Here is a 20,204-nt window from a genome sequence, read left to right as displayed (position 1 = left end):
AGACTGCTCCTGTGCCTGTGGCACATAAAAAACATCCATTACACTCCCAGAGTGGTTGGTGTTAGGAAGGGCATCCAGCTGTAGAAACATTGCCAGATCAGATTGGAGCCTGGTGCAGCTGCTGGCTTTCCAGACCTCAGTCAAACCAGGCAATCCACGCCAGCATGGAAAACAGACATTAAACGATGGTGATAATGATGATAATGATGCTAATTTGAGGCAGTATCATTGTTAATTGTGTTTCAAATCAAGATGTCTGAGAGAAAATTGATGAACATTGCATGTATTTGCATAATTTTATATGTAGTAATGGAATAAATAACTTCTATTTACAGAAATGTTCATAACATCAATCTGACTTCTCAATTAATTATATATTATATAAATTAATTATATATATATGTATTTAAATAAGACAATAAAATTTCAAGATGAAAAAAAAAGTTGTTGTTGTTTTGTTTAATACAGCCATTGGACAAAATGTGCTTGTGGGAAGGAGTCAAAGGTTAATGAATACAAGTGACTAATTAATACAGGTTCAGCAGTGATTATTGAGAACTCACCTTATCACATGTTTCCTAAATTTATTGAAAGAAAACCAAAGTCAGGTAATAATATCAGGACAAAATAAAAGTGATGCAGCAACTGTTTTAATGAACACACACACACACACACAGTTTTCTTTTAGGCAAGTTGTTTTTAAAACACAATAGTATTCTAGTTTTAACATCAGGGTTTTTCCATATTACTGTAAAGTTCCTAGACACATGCTTGCCATCAATAATTCTAGAGTATTCTCCTCTCATCATTAAAATGTACAGTATTACTGTAATATGTACCTGCTATATTTTATGGCAGACATAAGTCCCCTCTGGAGATTTTATCAACCAATGAAATTTTAAAACTTGAATGTTTACGGATAGATATTGAAAATTGATTGATTGGTTAATCATTAGTCCCATCATTACTCATTTGTGATGTATGGGAGTATTCTGTGGGCATTGCAGTAGTGTGCTTTGTTATGATAATGCTTCTATGTATGTATGTATGTGTGTGTGTGTGTGTGTGTGTGTGTGTGTGTGTGTATGTATGTATGTATGTATGTATGTATGTATGTATGTATGTATGCATGCATGCATGCATGCATGCATGTATGTATGCATGCATGCATGTATGTATGCATGCTGCATGCATGCATGCATGCATGCATGTATGTATGTATGTCTTCTGTGAGCATTCATGGGACCCATCTTGTGCACACCTTCCAATATTGCAACTTTTCACTCAAGATCCTATGAATGGTGCTTTGGGAAACCTCAGAAACCAAAATATGGAGATCATTCAGAGTGATCCACCGATTTTCACACAGGATTTGCTCAACCTTCATGACTGTCTCATCGGAAATTGATGGTCACCCGCTCCTTTCTTTGTCTTGAATTTCAGTACAACCAGCTGTAAACACCCTACACCACTTGCAGACGTTTTTTGACATCCATGCGCGACTAGCCATACATTTCCATGAATTGGCGATGAATTTCAATTGGTTTAATGTCTTTTGCATTCAAGAACCAAATAATTGCACGAACTTCACACTTCACAGTAGCATCAATCGGGAACTCCATCAGATACAACTGCCAAGCCAAGGCTGACCATGGCAGCAAGGTATGCTCAGGGGCAGGTGCATGCACAACAAACACAACAGTGTTACCAATAGCCACATGCAGTTTCCCTGCATCTTCAGTGCTTTGGAGACCTTATTTTGGGGTAACCCCCATATATGGAGAAAGCTTTTGTCACTAGCTTATGGTTGTCTCACACTAAGGACGGATAACATCCAGAAACCTAAGTCTGTGAGTATCACGTAAGACTAGAAATGGAAGTGATGACCTCCCTTGCAAATGCTATACAGACACAAACTGTGTGTTGATAGCCAGCTGGAAAAGATGTTTCCCTGAGGTTAAAACAACAGTAATATCATCCTTTAAAGGACTGCCACATTCTGTTGGCAAATAAACATTACTCTATAAATATATATATATGTATGTGTGTGTGTGAGTGTGTGTGTATGTGTGTATGTGTCCAATATATAAATTTAATGACTACAGGAGTTACACATGACCTACTTCAAGTTTCATGCTTGGAGACTGCAGTAATCATATCTGCTTGTATAGAATACCATGTGTGGTCCAACATGATTGTAATACTATAAAATAGCACCATAGCACCCTGGCAAACATTCACTTCACAGAGAAGATAAAATACACTCAACCCAAATAAGAGCCTAAAAATACACCAAGGAAAGAATTATCATGGCCCCCATCCCTTCTCCTTGAATATTAAGACTAAAGCAGGTAAAAAGTCTCTAGCTTTGATAAGATAAACATTTCCCCAATAGCCATAGCTATGATGGAATTTTCAATACACATTCTGTGAAAAATTCCTTCGCTCGGGTACTTAATATGAAAACCATAATTTCTTATAAGCTTGTGCGTGTGTATGTGTGTGTGTATGTGTGTGTGTGTGTGTACACATATATATCATGATGGTGTTGGTGGTAGCAGCAGTGCATATGAGGACGACAATGAGGGTAATAGTGGAGTTGATGACATTGGCAGTAATGGTGGTGGTGATGGTGGTGGTGGTGGTGGTGTGTATGGGAGTCAGTAAGTTAGGGCATGACCATGAAGGTATGGCAGATGGGTTAGGGTCACATACTTATGAAGACACACTCGATCACACCTAGTGTGCATATGGATCTGTACAACACACACACACACACACACACACACATTAAAGAGATAGTGTTAATAGACAGGATAATAATGATTTTACTTTGATCGATAATGACGGCATCTAGGCAAACAATCCATACATAGATATGTATGGACATGTTGCTACATTGAGTGATAGCAACCAACAGGTTCATCCTCCCATCCATCCATCCATCCATCCATCCATCCACCTGTCGATTCATCAATCAATCAGTTGCCATGGAACTTGTGGAAAACTATCAGATTATATACAATAGTTGTCAAAGAGGAGACCTTGACATGCAGAGGTCACCCAAATTTGATTCTTAACGTGTTCTTCCATCTACTGTGCGGACGCTTATATGGAAAACTCCAGATGTCATCTGGAGTTCCGCTAGGTGATCACAACAATGGATGGACCTCACATGGAAACTTCTATGTTTGTCCAAGTGTGAGGCAATAAGTGGTGGTAGGGGCAGTAACAGCAGTGATGATGATGATTATGATGATGATGGTGGTGGTGGTGGTGGTGGTGGTGGTGGTGGTGGTGATGGTGGTGATGATGATTATGATCATGATCATAAACTCATCACTACACACACACTTACACATGCACACATGCACACATGCACACACACACACAAGCACACACACATACACATACACACAGATATACACACATACACATATGCACACATATACACACATATACACACATGTGTGTGTGAATACATCATTATCATTTAATGTCCATTTCCTATGCTGGTATGTATAGGACAGTTTAACAGAATTAGATGCGCTACAGGACTGTGTCCAGCTCAAGCGTCAGCTTCAGCATGGTTTCTATGGCTGGATGTCCTTCTTCAAATTAACTACTTCACAATGTGTACAGGATGCTTTTTATGTGGTACCACAATGGAAAAGGAAAAAGCTCTTCATATGATTGGAGAGTGCATTTGAGAGAAGGAGAAGTGATTATATATCAGGTGTTGAGAAGCTGAAGTACAACAAAGGGAGAAGCAGAGATGTCTAAAATGGGTAGTAGTAGTTGGAAAGAAGATAAAGATAGTGGTGACAAGGTGCCAGAACAAGTTCGCAGGTTGCAAGAAGGTGAGTGTAAGGAAGAGTAGAGATATTGGATCAGGGTGAGAGGAGAGTACCAGATGGTGAGAGATGGAGGTAGAGGTGAATGTAGTGTGTGATAAATAAGGGTGGATGTGGGTTGATGAAGGAGGGGGCAGGTATAAGGTGAGAGGATTAGAAGTGGCTCAAGAAAGAAGATAAATCAGAAAGTAGGGGGATAACAGAGATGGAGGTTAGAGGTACATAAGGGTGGCTATATTGAATGGGGAAGGTGGGTTGATCGGAGGAAAAGGATGAGAATGAGGGACGGATGCTAATAAGAAGCAGTTCCATGGGGAAAAGGAAGCAACTGGTAGCATTCTCAAACATATTTCAGCATCTGGTTAAAAGCCATGCTGTGTCTCCTCCCTCTGCACCTTTGCAACTGCTACTGTAATGGCCTCTGCTCCAAGGAGCTGACTGAACTTTAGTCACCTTCATTTAACCATTCCTTTCTTCCGCCTCTTATCATCTTTGCTATATCCATCCCATCTCACTGGGATCCACACTAATCATTCCACCAGTCCTACCTTCAAATTGTGTTCCCTCTGGAACCCCCTTATGTCTCTCCAGTAGATGTCAGCTTGCAATATTCAAGAGGAATTTTAATGGCATTGATCTCAATTGTCACTGACACCTATGAAGAACAGAGGCACAGTTCCCTTCCTCTACACCTAACAAATATAAATTTCTTTTAAAAAAAACCCACAAAGCTGGCTTATCACCTCTTTATACTCTCTCTCTCTCTTTCTCTTTTACTCTCTTCAGTCATTTGACTGTGGCCATGCTGGAGCACCGCTTTTAGTCGAGCAAATTGACTCCGAGACTTATTCTTTGTAAGCCTAGTACTTATTCTATCAGTCTCTTTTGCTGACACCAGCATTGGTTGTCAAGCGATGTTGGGGGGACAAACACAGACACACAAACATATACACACACACATACATATATATATATATATATATATATATACACACATATACACACACACATACATATATATATATATATAGAAACATTGCAGATCAGACTGGGCCTGGTGCAGCCTTCTGGCTTCCCAGACCCCAGTTGAACCGTCCAACCCATGCTAGCATGGAAAGCGGACGCTAAACGATGATGATGATATATATACATATATACAACAGGCTTCTTTCAGTTTCCATCTACCAAATCCACTCACAAGGCTTTGGTCGGCCCAAGGCTATTGTAGAAGACACTTGCACAAGATGCCACGCAGTGGGACTGAACCCGGAACCATGTGGTTCGTAAGCAAGCTCCTTACCACACAGCCACTCCTATGCCTATCTCTGCCTTTGTGGCACTTTTCAGTTTGTCAACTTAACTCTTTCCTAAACCTTCCAGAATTCTTAAAATAATACTGGATACATGATGAAAACCAAAGTCTCAAGAGTAAGATTTATCTGACTGGAATTGGCCACCACCAAAACAGAATTAAATTGATATTCTGACTTCAGTTTTGTTCTTTTTTCTTTCTTTTTTTTTATCTCCTTCAAATGTTTTTAGTGTCAAAATATGAACTTTACTAAAGGTCATCATATATATACAAACAGAATGGTCTTCAACACAGTTTCCATCAATCAAATTTCCACTCACACAAACTTTTCTATAATGAAACTAGAACAATAATCTGTATTGCAACTTGTTAATCTGTTCATAAATATTTCCAGAAATGCACATCAATCAATCCATGGTGGAAAAAAAAGGAAAAACTTGTACAACAAGAAGTACTCCATTCTCCAGGTGTGAAAGTGGTGGTGGTGGCAGTGACAGTGGCAGTAGTGGAGGTGGTGGTGGTGGCAGTGGTGGTGAAGGGTGATAATGTCTGACAGGGAGTGGTAGTAGCTATGGTAGTAGGAGTGTGGTAATTATAGTGGACTTGATCAGTATGTTAGACATTACACCAAGAAATATACATACATTCATATTTACACACTCACACATGACTATACATATATGAATATCAAGTGGTTGACATGCTAAACACATAGTTTGTACTAAGAGCAAAAATTGATTTTGCAGGTTGGGAGCGAGTGCATCTATGCATATGTATGTAAGTAGATGTATGTATGTAAACGTAGGTGTATGTATGCATTTATGCATATGTATATCAATGCTGTTTTGTTAAAGAGTTTTTATTGTTGTGTATTGTTAGTGCGTCTTGTTATTGCTGTTGTATTTATTGAGATGAGATGTGGCACAAAAGGAAAAAGAGAATGTATTAATAGCAGGTGTTTAAACCTGTCCTCAACTTAATGAAGAGCTACAAAAAGATTTCACATCAAGGTGGCAACGAATATATCTTCTATTGAATCTTTTCTAAATCAATCAATCAACGAATCAATATTCATTTAGCTCACACAATTGTATCAGTTCCTTGAGTTCTTTTTTTCACAATCAAAAGAAATAAAGATATAGGTTGTGACATTTCTACCTTCTCAAGGACTAACACAGCTCCAGGAAGAACAGAAACCAGTTTGCAGTCTTGGTTCACCAAGAACTTCATGCTACCACTCGAGAACTCAGCACTCTTAAATTATTTCTTACCTGAAAATTTTCAAATCCAAAAATATCCAAAATTCCAATAAACTTGGATCTGTTTGTTCCGGGATTGATACATTTGTTGATACTGTCTACAAGCCAGGCAAACGTTCGAGAATATAAGGCTTTGGCCATGGCATGTCGGTTCTCGCTGGACTGGAACACAAGAACAAGAAGAAAACAAGAAATGAATATTTAATGGAATTGAGATTGATATTTGCCGCAAATGAGATGATGAAATTAAACATTGAATGAAGAATAAACATCAAGATGACAGACAAAATGGCTTTTGTTGTTCCTTCTCAAGCCATGCCTGGCTCATAAGGGCCAGTTTCCCAGTTTCCTTGGCGTATAGGTTCCCCACCTGGACGGGACACCGGTCTATCACAGGTGAGCTGCAAGATGCAGGAGGAAAGAGTGAGAGAAAGTTGTGGCGAAAGAGTCAGCAGAAGTTCACCATTACCTTCTGCCAGAGCCACGTGGAGCTTAGGTGTTTCGCTCATAAACACACACATCGCCCGGTCTGAGATTCGAACCCGCAATCCCTCGACCGCGAGTCTGCTGCTCTAACCACTAGGCCATGTGCCTCCACTTGACAAAATGGTAGGGATGAGTGGCAGCAACAGTGACAACAGTTCTGGTGGAAGTGGGGTTAGTTCAGGTGATGATAATATAAGGAATGGAGTTTAGCCATTTAGTATTTAAACTGGCCATATCCAGCCTAAATGTTCAAACTAGCCAAATCCAATCAGTCGCACCTACTCTATAATGTCATTCTAAAAATAAACAGCCATACCTCAAAATCTTGTTGCTACAAGATAATGTGTGATTAATTCAAAGCAATGTGAATAAATAAATACTAAATTTGACAGAGTAATCTGAATGTCAAAAGTTTAAAATAGTCAGAGTAGAAGGCTGTTGGTGAAGGTGTTGGAAATGATGGCAGTAAGTATATTGTAAAGGATTTTATGATGAAGATGATTGTCTGAGGGAAAAAGTCTGACAAATGTGCAAATGGTGATGGTGGGAGCATGTCTAGTAAGGTGGATGGAATATTCTATGACAATGATGATGATGATGATGATGATGATGTTGGTAGAATAGGGTTTGATAAATCAGGAGAACAGCAGATGTTTGGGGTGGGTTGTTGTTGTTTAGCCCAAGAAGACCTTTGATGAAAGGTGTTACAGCTATAGGTATCCACAGAAAAGGACACATTGAATAAAATTTGAATGTGTCCTTTTCTTTGAAGACATTTGGGTTTGACTTGTGAGAGACTTAGCCACTATTCTTAGCAGATTAATCAACTATATACACATCCCTTTGTCACTTATCAGTCGATCAGTGTTTGCAGTAGTAGTAGTAGTAGTAGTAGTAGTAGTAGTAGTGGTGGTGGTGGTGGTGGTGGTGGTGGTGGTGGTGGTGGTGGTGGTGGTGGTGGTGGTGGTATGTGGTGGTGGTGGTATGGTGGTGGTGGTGGGTGGTGGTGGTGGTGGTGGTGGTAGTTGTGGTAGTTGTGGTAGTAGTAGTAGTAGTGTAGTAGTAGTAGTAGTAGTAGTAGTTTAGTAGCAGCAGCAGCTGTGGTAGTAGTCATTAGCCATTTAGCATTTAAATCGGCCATATCTGGCCCAAATATTCTCGAGTTTTATGTTCAAACTACCCAGATCCAGCAACTCACACCTACCCTACAATGGCATTCTAAATATAAACAATTACATCATCAGAATCTCAAAGCTATGAGATAATACATGATTAACTCAAAACAATGTGAATAAATAAGGATTACATTTGACAGAGTAACCTGAGTGCTAAAGGATTAAATAATCTTAGCCAAATGAGTCTGGTGTTAGAGAGATGGTGGTGTTGATGATAGAATGGGCTTGGAATGACCTTAACCCTTTCGTTACTGTATTTATTTTGAGATGCTCTGTGTTTCTTTCAATTACTTTAAATATAACAAAGAATTTAGTAAAATAACTTAGTTATTATTAAGCTAGTATTAGGAACAGAAATTGTGACTAAGGTTTGGTGGAAGATTTTAATTCAGAACTTATGAAAACAAGACATTTGTACTCAGAGCCAGAGCCAGTTTCAGCTGGGTTTGTAACGAAAGGATTAAGAGAATTGTAGGGAGGAAAAAGCTGGAGGTGAATGCAGCAGTAATACTGGTGAAGAGAGTAGAATGGTTTTCGTAAGCAATGAGATGAAGAGTGCGGTGATGGAAATGATGGAGATAACTGTTGAACAGTGAGTTCTCATCCACTTTTTACCTATGCACCCCTTTAATTCCTATGGTCCACCTCCTTAGCCATTTGATGTTTAAAAAATCCTATTGTATTGGGTTGTCCAGAAAGTTCATGCCGATTTATAGTAGCTTACATTTCGACTTATTTTAGAACATGGTTGAGTCCATAAAATAGGATTTGACTACACCTCCATCTAGAGCACAGTTTAAGCTATCTTTCCGTGGAAGATTTATGTTCCTATAACCTGTGTTAATTCTGTAACCCTTTAAAATGGAAGATAAGAAAGTTCATCTTCAACACTTGATGCTTTGGGAACCAAACAAAAATTGCTGCAGCTTGGCTAGGATGTGTTACCCCACCCTCCATATTCACTAGATATTGCTCCTTCAGATTTCCACTTATTCAGGTCTCTGCAGAATAGTCTTAATGGTAAAAGTTTCAATTCCTTGGATGACATAAAAAGATACCTTGATGAATTATTTGCCATGAAACCACCTAAATTCTGGGAAGAGCATATTTTCAAGTTAAAGGAAACATGGAGACACATTGTACAACAAAATGGTTCATATTTGGTTGATTAAAAATGTAATGGCAAGTATTTATTATTGACCTTTTTTTTTTCCTTTAAAAATCAGCACGAACTTTCCGGACAACCCAATATTTTCATGATTAAATGGTCCTCTGCCATTTTTTCTACCTATGTCCCCCTTTGATTCCTATGGTCCATCCATTAGCTATTTGATGTTTAAAAAATCCCATTGTATTTTCATGATTAAATGGTCCTCTGCCATTCTTTACCTATGGACCCCTTTGATTCTTATTTTACTCAGGTGGACCCCCATAGCCATTTGATGTTTAAAAAGATCCTATTGTATTTTATAATTAAATAATATTAGGAATTGTATGCAAAAGTGTTAAAATATTTTGTTTTATAGAAGTACAACCAATTTATTGCACATAAATTTTAGCAATAAAATCTTATATGGACCCCTCAAAAGGGTCATATGGACCCTGGTTGAGACCCACAGTGATAAAATAATGATTCTAGTGGCCATAAGAAATGTGATGATAAAATAATCTTAATAAGAAGGACAATAGGTGGTAGAAGTCGTTGATGTTATAATGGCAGAAGAGATGAAATATAAATGCCACTAACCTCTTGTACCTTAAAAGGTATACTAGTAACAGTTCCGCGAACATGTATTTGACGATAGAGGGCACTCTCAATCATTCCTTCCAAAGAAAGGCCCAGTAAATCACAGACTTTGCTTAGAATATCTTTGTCACTTTCTGTTAATTGACATTTCTCACCATCAATATCTTCAAACTGCAAGTTGCCAAGCAACAAAACAGAGGAAATCACCGAGTATATACCACTGACCATCACTGCTGGAATATTTAAGACTTCAAAGGCAAGACGCAAGGCATCGAACATGGCTGAATCATCGTGACCATCGAGTCTGTAACAGCCACTCTGGTTCAGGTAATTGTAAGTGGTAACGTCCTTCAGATAATATTGTTCCTTGATCTCTGGATTCGCTGCAGCACCAGCAACTACTTGATAAAAGACGTGGTAGTTCCGTTCATTGGCTGACTGGAATGTTATCCTGGACTGTTCAAGTAAGTAATCCTGTACAATACAACCAATGATCTGATTGTTGTCATCAAAGCAAACTTGCATGAATTTACCAAAGCGACTAGAGTTGTCATTTCGGACTGTTTTTGCATTTCCTGAGAAGAAGAAGAAAAAATAATATCAACAACAACGACAACAACAACATTAATAATAATAATAATAATAATAATAATAATAATAATATAATAATAATAATAATAATAATAAACCTGAAGCATCATCGAAATGGAAATGCAAAGATCCTATGGGATTTTATGATTCAGTGCGACCATGAGATAGGGAATAGGAAGCCGGACATAGTCTTAATTGAGAAAGAAAACAAACTATGCTGGATCATAGATATAGCATGCCCAGCTGACAACAAGGTATGCGATAAGGAAGAAAGAAAAGTCGAGAGATATGACAGGTTAGCTTGGGAAGTTAAGCAGTTGTGGTCGATGAAAAAGGTAGCAGTAGTACCAACGATTGTCGGGGCCCTGGGAACAATGAGTAAAAATCTCGAGAAGTACATGGAACAAATAGGGGCTGCAATAAGGGTGCAGCACTTGCAGAAAACAGCACTGCTCGGAACCACTCGAATACTCCAGAAGGTGCTCGAAAAATAAGAGGTGTTACCTTAGTTCACTGGTAGTGAACAGCTGACACTATAATATATCTCCAGTGTTAGAAACTGTGCAAAGGCAATAATAATAATAATAATGGTTTCAAATTTTGGCACAAGACCAGCACCTTCAAGGGAGTGGGTAAGCCAATTTCATCAGCCTCAGTGCATAATGTTAAGATATAGTAAAAAAAATCCATGGTTACAAAAAATAGTCTTTGACACCACTTTGATGCTTAGAAAAATTGTAAATTTTGGACACAAAATCAAAAATATCCTGAATATAGGAACTCAAACTTTTTACTACAGGGAGTAGAAAGCTATCCAGCCACTCCAAAATTTGGGCTATGCAATCTTTATACCTGTTGCAAATTGGGTGCAATAGAGGAAATTTTTCAAAATCTTTGTGTATTTTTAGAAGGCCATAAGATATTCTTTGCTTTTATCACAAAATTCTAGATTCAGTGTCATTTATGGATTTTCTCCATTTTCAAAATTATTTTTACAAGTTGCTGTCATTAATTGGGGTTCGGATTGACAGGTAATCCTCCATAAGACGTTTTGTCATTTAAAACTTCTTCACAACCAAAATATGCACACTCTTGTCCATAATTACAATAGCACCTCCCTTATCTGTCATTTTAATAACAACAAAATCATTATTAGCTGGACAACGAAGTGTGTTACACTGAGAATCCTCAAGTTGGTCCATATAATTGTGGTCATTTTACTCTTGCATATGCATTTGAACTAGTCATTGGAAACCCTCCAGAAAAGTTTTCATTCGATCAACCGAAAACGTGAATCCATTTTAAATTCTGCCATGTGAACAATAAAGACCTGAAATAATAACCTCATAGAGAAAACTTACCAAAAGCTTCCAAAATTGTATTTGCTTCAAGGATTTGCTGTTCAACCCAGAAGGACGTATGATTTGTAACAGAACATAAATATTGCAAAATAAATTTAGTAGTTTCTGTCTATAATAGAGAGAAAAAGGAAAGGATTTTAGAAAAAGACAAACAAATCAACAAAATAATAAAACATAAACTGAACTCAAATTTTAAGACAGCATACTGCAAGAGAAGCTAGTGATAGATGAAAGGAGTTCTGCGATGAAGAGTTTGTATAAAAATCAAGATTAATAAATAATAATTTCCACAAAAATAACATAAAAAAATATGGTTGACATGTTTACTCTTTTACTCTTTTACTTGTTTCAGTCATTTGACTGTGGCCATGCTGGAGCACCACCTTAGTCGAGCAAATCGACCAAGGACTTATACTTTGTGAACCTAGAAGTTATTCTATCGGTCTCCTTTGCCGAACCGCTAAGTTGCGGGGACATAAACACACCAGCATTGGTTGTCAAGTGATGTTGGGGAGGGGACAAACACAAACATACAAACATACATATATATACATATATACGACGGGCTTCTTTCAGTTTTCGTCTACCAAATCCACTCACAAGGCTTTGGTCGGCCAGAGGCTATAGTAGAAGACACTTGCCCAAGGTGCCATACAGTGGGACTCAACCCAGAACCATGTGGTTGGTAAGCAAGCTACTTACCACACAGCCACTCCTATGCCTATATGTTTGTTGACATATAAGATATATTTTATATTTAGAAGCAAACAGATAGAGTTTGCTACCATAAATGGATACTACAAGTCCTGTGGTTTGTATTTGTTTGAATGAAAAGTTGAGTGGAAAATTGTAAAATGACAGACATTTGAGTGAAAAGTTGCAAAATGAGACGTTTGAGTGAAAATTTGTAAAATGAGACGTTTGAGTGAAAAGTTGTAAAATGACAGACGTTTGAGTGAAATGTAAAATGACAGATGTTTGAGTGAAAAGTTGTAAGATGACAGACGTTTGAGTGAAAAGTTGTAAGATGACAGACGTTTGAGTGAAAAGTTGTAAGATGACAGACATTTGAGTGAAAAGTTGTAAAATGACAGACGTTTGAGTGAAAAGTTGTAAAATGACAGATGTTTGAGTGAAAAGTTGTAAAATGACAGACGTTTGAGTGAAAAGTTGTAAAATGACAGACGTTTGAGTGAAAAGTTGTAAAATGACAGACGTTTGAGTGAAAAGTTGTAAAATGACTTACCTTTCCAGCACCACTCTCTCCACTTATGATACAAGATTGATTGTCATCAGATGTACGAAGATGCTGAAATGCAGCCTCAGATATGGCAAAAACATGAGGTTGCACCTGAGTTAACTTCTTGCCGCTATATTCTTGGACATCTTTCTGCAATCAAAACACATAGAAATTTAGTTAACATGGAAATACTTGATTACAATTACATGTTGTATATTCAATATCTACCAAGGTAGATTATAATGTTTGATAAAACAAATGAATGCAAAGTGCAACTCACACACTGATGTTGATTGTTTTTTAGTTAAAGCTATAGCTTTGAATCTGCCCAGGGTTATCTCTCTTTGGTATTTCCTACTGAGGAAGGTTACAGAGCCAGAAATGCATGTCTGGGAATTTGCTAGAGGGAAGTACTGGGCAGATATGGGGTTTTACGAATTTTCTTTTTCCACAGTAACAGCAGTAAATTTGCTTTTAGAAGTTAAAATATGTCACAAACGTGGCTTAGTGGTTAGGGTGTCAGCACCATGATCGTCAGATTCTGGTTTCGATTCCTGGACCGGGCGACACATGTTCTTGAGCAAAACACATCATTTCACGTTGCTCCAGTCCACTCAGCTGGCAAAAATGAGTAACACTGCAATGGACTGGCATCCCATCCAGCTGGGGGACACATACACCATAGAAACCGGGAAACTGGGCCCATGAGCCTGGCTAGACTTTAAAAGGGTGCATTTATTTTTTAAAGTTCATTGACTCTGACTCTTAGGAATTAATGCCTTGTTAAACATTCAATGACCAGGGGTAATGTTTATCCCCACTTAAACGTAGCTGTTCTGTTAGAACAAACTATACTGTGATAGATACCATAGAGAAAAACTCTCATATTGGCTTTGGGTGTAAAATGCACTCTTGTCTCATGATATCTGCCACAGTATAGTTTGTTCCAACAGAACATCCACGTTTAAGTAGAGATAAATATTACCTTTCAGTATTAATAATGCCTCTGTCACTAATATATATTACTTAATAACCAGAACTTATTTTTACTTTCCAAGCATTAAACTGATAAGAGACAATTTTGAGACTACCGTCAATCTTCGAGTATAGTCCACTCGTGAGTATAATACACAGGGGATTTTTAGGGGGCTGTACCTCTGAAATACCTAAACCTTGTGTATAATACGCACTCCTCTAACTAGAGTTGTGCATAATTAAGCCAGCAACATCTAGTCGAACAAACCCTTCTGCACCTGCGTAATACAATAAGGGTGATGTTCTTCACTATTATATGGGAATGTAAATATGTTTGCAAATTGTTTTTGTTACATGTTATTCCGTGTTCTGAATACTTTTATTTTTAATAAATGTTGCTTACTGAAAGTTATGGATGATTCTTTTATGACTTCATTGCTTTCAGGTTTAGCTTAAGGTATTTTCGCAGCCGACATCACAAAATGTGTCTGAATAAACATTGCCGGACAACAAATAGAGACTCGGACATTGCTTAGAAAATATTTTTCACTTTTAACCTCGTATATAAGGATTTTGACCTTTAAATTTTGGGGGAAAAATGCAGATTATACTCAAGGATTTACAGTAGATATGACACTGGTCTGTGGCAAGTAAAATTTCCAACAGTTATAGGAACTGATTGCAGTAGAGACTAATCTGTTTTTATCCAGAAACATATTGGAATAGCAGCCATGGAATTGAACTCCCAACTCTCATTAACCAACCCAATCTCCTTGACCAATTCACTTTGACTGTATCACTTCGTACAAAATGACTAACTAGAAGATTAAATACTACATTAAATAATTCTAGGTATGAGCATGGCAATGAGGTAAGAAGTTTGCTTACCAACTGCATGGTTCTGAGTTCAGTCCTCTTGAATGACACCTTGGGCAAGCCTCTTCTACTATAGCCTCAAGCTGACTGAAGCCTTGTGAGTGGTTTGGTGTGTGTGTGTATGTGTGTGTGCACGCACATGCATGCATGTGTGTGTGTGTCAAAATATTGGTAAGAAAATGAAAGAAAAAAGGTGCTTTTTAGGACAAAATCCTTTGTGATATTTGTTCTGCACTGAGTTACAGCCAGTCTGTTGTTACTTTCACCATCAGAAAATACAATGATCCAGTGACTGAACCATTGGAAATCTGTAAGCTCACAATGTTCAACATTTGCAATATAAATTTTAAATATTAAATGTCACCGGACCACACTATATGATTCTATTTAAGAAAGCAATATCAAAGGATATAAGATATTTCATACAGCAGCAGATTCAAAACCAAATCGCTGGATAACTATGCAGGGAGATTGCTGTCATTTCACTTGATTGGCTGACTAACCAATCAGCATCAAGCCATCATGTGATGGGACTTTCTAGAACTTACTAATGAGTTTTATAAATAGGTGGGTTTTTGGCAACAACTTCAGAATGTTGAAGCAGCCATTTTAACTCTTTAACATTCAGAATATTTTGTCAAATATAATGCTTATTTATTCTCATTGTTTTGAATAATCATAATCATGTATTATCTTATAGCTTCAAGATTTTAATGATATTATTGCATATTTTTAGAATGACATTTTAGGGTTGGTATGATAGATGGAATCAAGGCGGCGAGCTGGCAGAATTGTTAGCACACTGGTCGGAATGCTTAGTGGTATTTCGGCTGCCGTTATGTTCTGAGTTCAAATTCCACCGAGGTCGACTTTGCCTTTCATCCCTTCGGGGTCGATTAAATAAGTACCAGTTAGACACTGGAGTTGATGTAATCGACTTAATCACTTTGTCCTTGTTTGTCCCCTCTATGTTTAGCCTCCTGTGGGCAATAAAGAAATAGATGGAATCTAGCTGATTTGATTGTAAAACAGGTAGGATATTTGGGCCAGATATGGCTGGTTAAAAAATCCAAAAGGGTTAATGTCTCCATTCTCATTTCATTCATCAACTGTTGCAGATAGAAGGTACAGATTCTACCATCACGAACATTGCATGATTATTTTTCTAGTTGTGATGACCAGTCACAGACTGATAGGTAGTTTGTCATAGCTCCCAGTAGTATATCTCTCTCTGGATGCAACTGTTGCTTTGATTTTTCATCCAAAGGCCAACACAGAAAACATTATATGTGCAGTAAATAAAGCTTCTGTTAATTATTTACGAGTGTTGTTTGTCATTTTACATGCAGCCCAAGAAAGATGTTTCCATTCACCACCAACATCATGCACAACAACACCTATATGATAATATGATATATCATAAAATAAAAAATAAATGCGCCCTTTTAAAGCCTAGCCAAGCTCATACACCCAGTTTCCTGGTTTCCATGGCGTATGTGTTCCCAAGCTGGATGGGACACCAGTCCATCACAGTATTACTCATTTTTGCCAGCTGAGTGGACTGGAGCAACATGAAATGAAGTGTTTTGCTCAAGAACACAACACATCGCCTTGTCCAGGAATCAAAACCACAATCTTGCGGTCATGATGCTGGCGCCCTAACCACTATGCCATGCACCTTCACTAAAAAATGGTTGTTGTTGTTATTATTATCATTATTCAGGTCACTGCCTGGAATCGAACTCGGAATCTTGGGGTTAGTAGCCTACGCTCTTAACCACTACGCCATATGCCCATGGGCAATTATATATCATACCAAGAGAATAATTGCTACATAAAATATCATTTTCACTCTGTAAGTGTATCTTAATGGAGGTCAGCCAAAGATTTTTTTTGTTTTTTTTTTTCAGAGTATTGATCTCTGTCTTGGTTAGTTTGATCTCTGATTATCATTAGGTAATCAATAGAAAAGTAAATAGTTTTTTTAAATGTTTTATTCCTAAAAATGAGATTACCAATCTATAAACTGATAATCCTATAGACAAGAATAGAGATTTAATTGTACTTACCTCTTCATAAATCGGTAAATTTTTATAAGGATTCACAGCTACTAAGATGGATCCAGTGAATGTCTGAAGTTTTGTTAAGGAATTGGCAAAAATATTTGGAAATACATTTGAATTTTCAAAATAAAATTTACATAAAACACACAGGGATAAAAATATTGGTAAAATACTAAATGAACCAAAAGATTAAAACAAAGAAAAATATTTTTAAATTGATGCCAATTTGGATATTTATGAAGTATTACGATTCTGGATATTTATACAGAAAATGGACAACAAACTTTAATCAAGAAGACAGTCAAATAATTAATCTAGAGCTAAAACTTTGAGTTAATTGCTAGAGTCAAGCAACTTTATCACTTACCCACAACATCTTATCTGATTGAATGTTTATGAAATAACAATTTCAAATTTTGGTATATGGCCAGCAATTTCAGAGGTGGGAGCTATTGAATTACATCAACCCCAGTATTCAACTGGAACTTATTGTATTGACTTCGAAAGGATGAAAAGCAAAGCCAACCTCGGATTTGAATAGAATGTAAAGAAGGGCGAAATGCTGCTATGCATTTTGCCTGCCATGCTAATGATTCTACCAACTCGTCATTTTAATATCTATGTAACAATATTCAGAGAATCTTATCACAAAAAAAAGAAGGAAGATGTCTCTCAGCTCCCCAAGTATGTACACTAAGTAACCCCAAAGTAATTTATTAATCACTGAGGATCAAATTTAAAAAAAGGTCCCAACAGGCCAGGTATTCAAATACAGTAAACTTGTCCATCGAGTTTCAGTTGAAATTCACCAAACAAATTTGGGATTTTGCGGAGGGTCAAAATTGGTCACACAGACAGGAGAGTGAAAACCTCCGTTACTCCTTCTCTCTTGCTCACGTGGCTCCCACGTGATCATCGGCCATCTTTCTTTCTTTCTCTCCATTGTAGCTAGAACAAGGATGACTTGTTCTTGTTTGTCTCCTGTCCTAGCTTGATTTACACATTCGTAACCACAACCTCGTGTAGGCTTAGCAACCCTTCCTGTTTGTTTTCACAATCCTGTTTGTATTACCAATTTTGACCCTCCGCAAAATCCCAAATTTTATTTAATTTGCTTTGCGGGAGCAACTGTTTTATCAAAAGCATATATTGTTGTTAAATGCTCAAAATACAAGACTAGAAAAACAGCCAACAACTGATGAAGGGTCGTTCTTTATGTTGTTTGTTTTGTTTTCCATTTGTATATTTCGTTGTTTGAAAGAATGGTTCATGTTCCATGTACTTGTACTTCGTACTTTTTTGTTATACACGTTTTGTGACATCCTGTGCCCACATATGCAAATATATATATAAATACTTCTAGATGTAAGTATGTACATATATGTATGTATATATGCATATATATATATATATATATATATTATTTATATTATATATATATATATATATATATATATATATATATATATATAATATATATATATTTGCATATGTGGGTATATTGATAGTGATAGTAATGGTAAGACAACAAAAGAATGAAAGAGACCTCGATATTATGTAAATAGAGGAATTTATCTGTAAATGTAATATGTGACTAATTGTCATATATTACATTTACAGATATATGTGTGTGTGTGTGTGTGTGTATGTGTATGGATAAGAAATATGCAAAAGAAAAGATAACTAATATATATATATATATATATATATACCAATACAACACACACACACACAAAACAACCTTACACTCCTTGGGAGCTTGACCTTGAAACTTGTGGATTTAATCAATTAAACAAAAATTCTACTCTGGTAGGAAGCCACCATATGAAAGTCATTACACAGGCTATGTTGTTCGTTTTCAGTCTTCTGTGAAAATATGTCTGATCACAATTGCTAAATCCCCAAAGATTTACTACTGATTCCTGACAGTAACTGGAACTAAAAATATACATTAATGTCCTTCCTAGAATAAAAGTTAATTGGGTGCACTGAATTTGAAGTTTTTTTTTCTCCCAAGAGATAAGGAATTTAAAATTAAGACAACTAGCATCTTACTACTAAATATTTCCTAGACACAAACTTCTACACATACAAGCACAAATAACACTCAATCTGCAAGAAATAGCAGCCAAATCACTCTTCATTCATAATTTACAGCCTCAGAAGAGAAGTCTTTGGGTTTAAAATACCAAGGAAAAAGAAAGGATGGTCATAATTGGATTACCTTTGATCAGAAATATCACTTCTGTCAAGATTAAGTTTGTACTAAGCAAGAACAATACATGATTACAAGCATACATATATGAGGGACTAAAATCCAGACACATCCATAGACTACATTAAAATACATAAAAACTGGCATCCCATCAGTTATGATGAGGGTTCCAGTTGATGAGGTTCTAACAGAACAGCCTGCTCATGAAATTAACATGCAAGTGGTTGAGCACTCCACAGACACGCATGTCCTTGACATAGTTTTCAGAGAAATTCAGCATGAGGTACAACTCATTTTTGCCAGCTGAGTGGACTGTAGCAACGTGAAACTGAATGTCTTGCTCAAGGATAGAATGAGCTGTCAGGAATCAAACTCGTGACCTTGCGATTGTGAGCTAAATACCCTGACCACTTAACCACACACATTCTTTTATTCTTTCTTTATTCTTTTATTTGTTTCAGTCATTTAACTGTGGTCATGCTGGAGCACCGCCATTAGTCGAGCAAATCGACCCTATAATTATTCTTTGTAAGCCTAGTACTTATTCTATCAGTCTGTCTTGCCGAACCGCTAAGTGACGGGGACGTAAACACACTAGCATCGGTTGTCAAGCAATGTTGAGGGGACAAACACAGACACACAAACATATACATACATACATCATCATCCTCCTCATCATGATCATTTAACATCCGTTTTTCATGCTAGCATGGGTTGGACGGTTCGTCCGGGGTCTGGGAAACCAGGAGGCTGCGCCAGGCTCCAGTCTGATCTGGCAGTGTTTCTACAGCTGGATGCCCACGACGGGCTTCTTACAGTTTCCGTCTACCAAATCCACTCACAAGGCTTTGGTTGGCCTGAGGCTATAGTAGAAGACACTTGCCCAAGGTGCCATGCAGTGGAACTGATCCCAGAACCATGTGGTTGGTAAGCAAGCTACTTACCACACAGCCACTCCTGCACCTATTCACTCAAATATACACACAAACAAGCATAGAGATAGATTATTTCAGCTATATTCAGATAGATGTATACCTATCTATATTACAA

At 37.3% G+C, this 20,204-nt stretch overlaps 1 protein-coding gene across 4 annotated transcripts in view; it reads right to left on the bottom strand.

Annotated features, from left to right (window-relative positions):
* LOC115217708 (unconventional myosin-X) overlaps window positions 1-20,204 on the bottom strand; it is a 560,656-nt gene that overhangs the window by 447,359 nt on the left and 93,093 nt on the right. For 3 of the 4 annotated variants that reach the window (XM_036507677.1, XM_036507678.1, XM_036507679.1), the window contains exons 3-8: window positions 16,946-17,008; window positions 13,032-13,175; window positions 11,786-11,894; window positions 9,834-10,408; window positions 6,438-6,587; window positions 564-578 (exon numbers count right to left, since the gene is read on the bottom strand). In XM_036507677.1, coding sequence (XP_036363570.1) covers window positions 564-578; window positions 6,438-6,587; window positions 9,834-10,408; window positions 11,786-11,894; window positions 13,032-13,175; window positions 16,946-17,008 — 1,056 coding nt within the window. The remainder of the gene's footprint in view (window positions 1-563; window positions 579-6,437; window positions 6,588-9,833; window positions 10,409-11,785; window positions 11,895-13,031; window positions 13,176-16,945; window positions 17,009-20,204) is intronic. The other variant, XM_029787467.2, reaches the window with a different exon arrangement.

Source organism: Octopus sinensis, linkage group LG11, assembly GCF_006345805.1.
Source record: "Octopus sinensis linkage group LG11, ASM634580v1, whole genome shotgun sequence".
Lineage (NCBI taxonomy): Eukaryota > Metazoa > Mollusca > Cephalopoda > Octopoda > Octopodidae > Octopus > Octopus sinensis.
The sequence above is the reverse complement of the archived record's forward strand: the minus strand, read 5'-3'. Positions and strand labels throughout refer to the sequence as shown.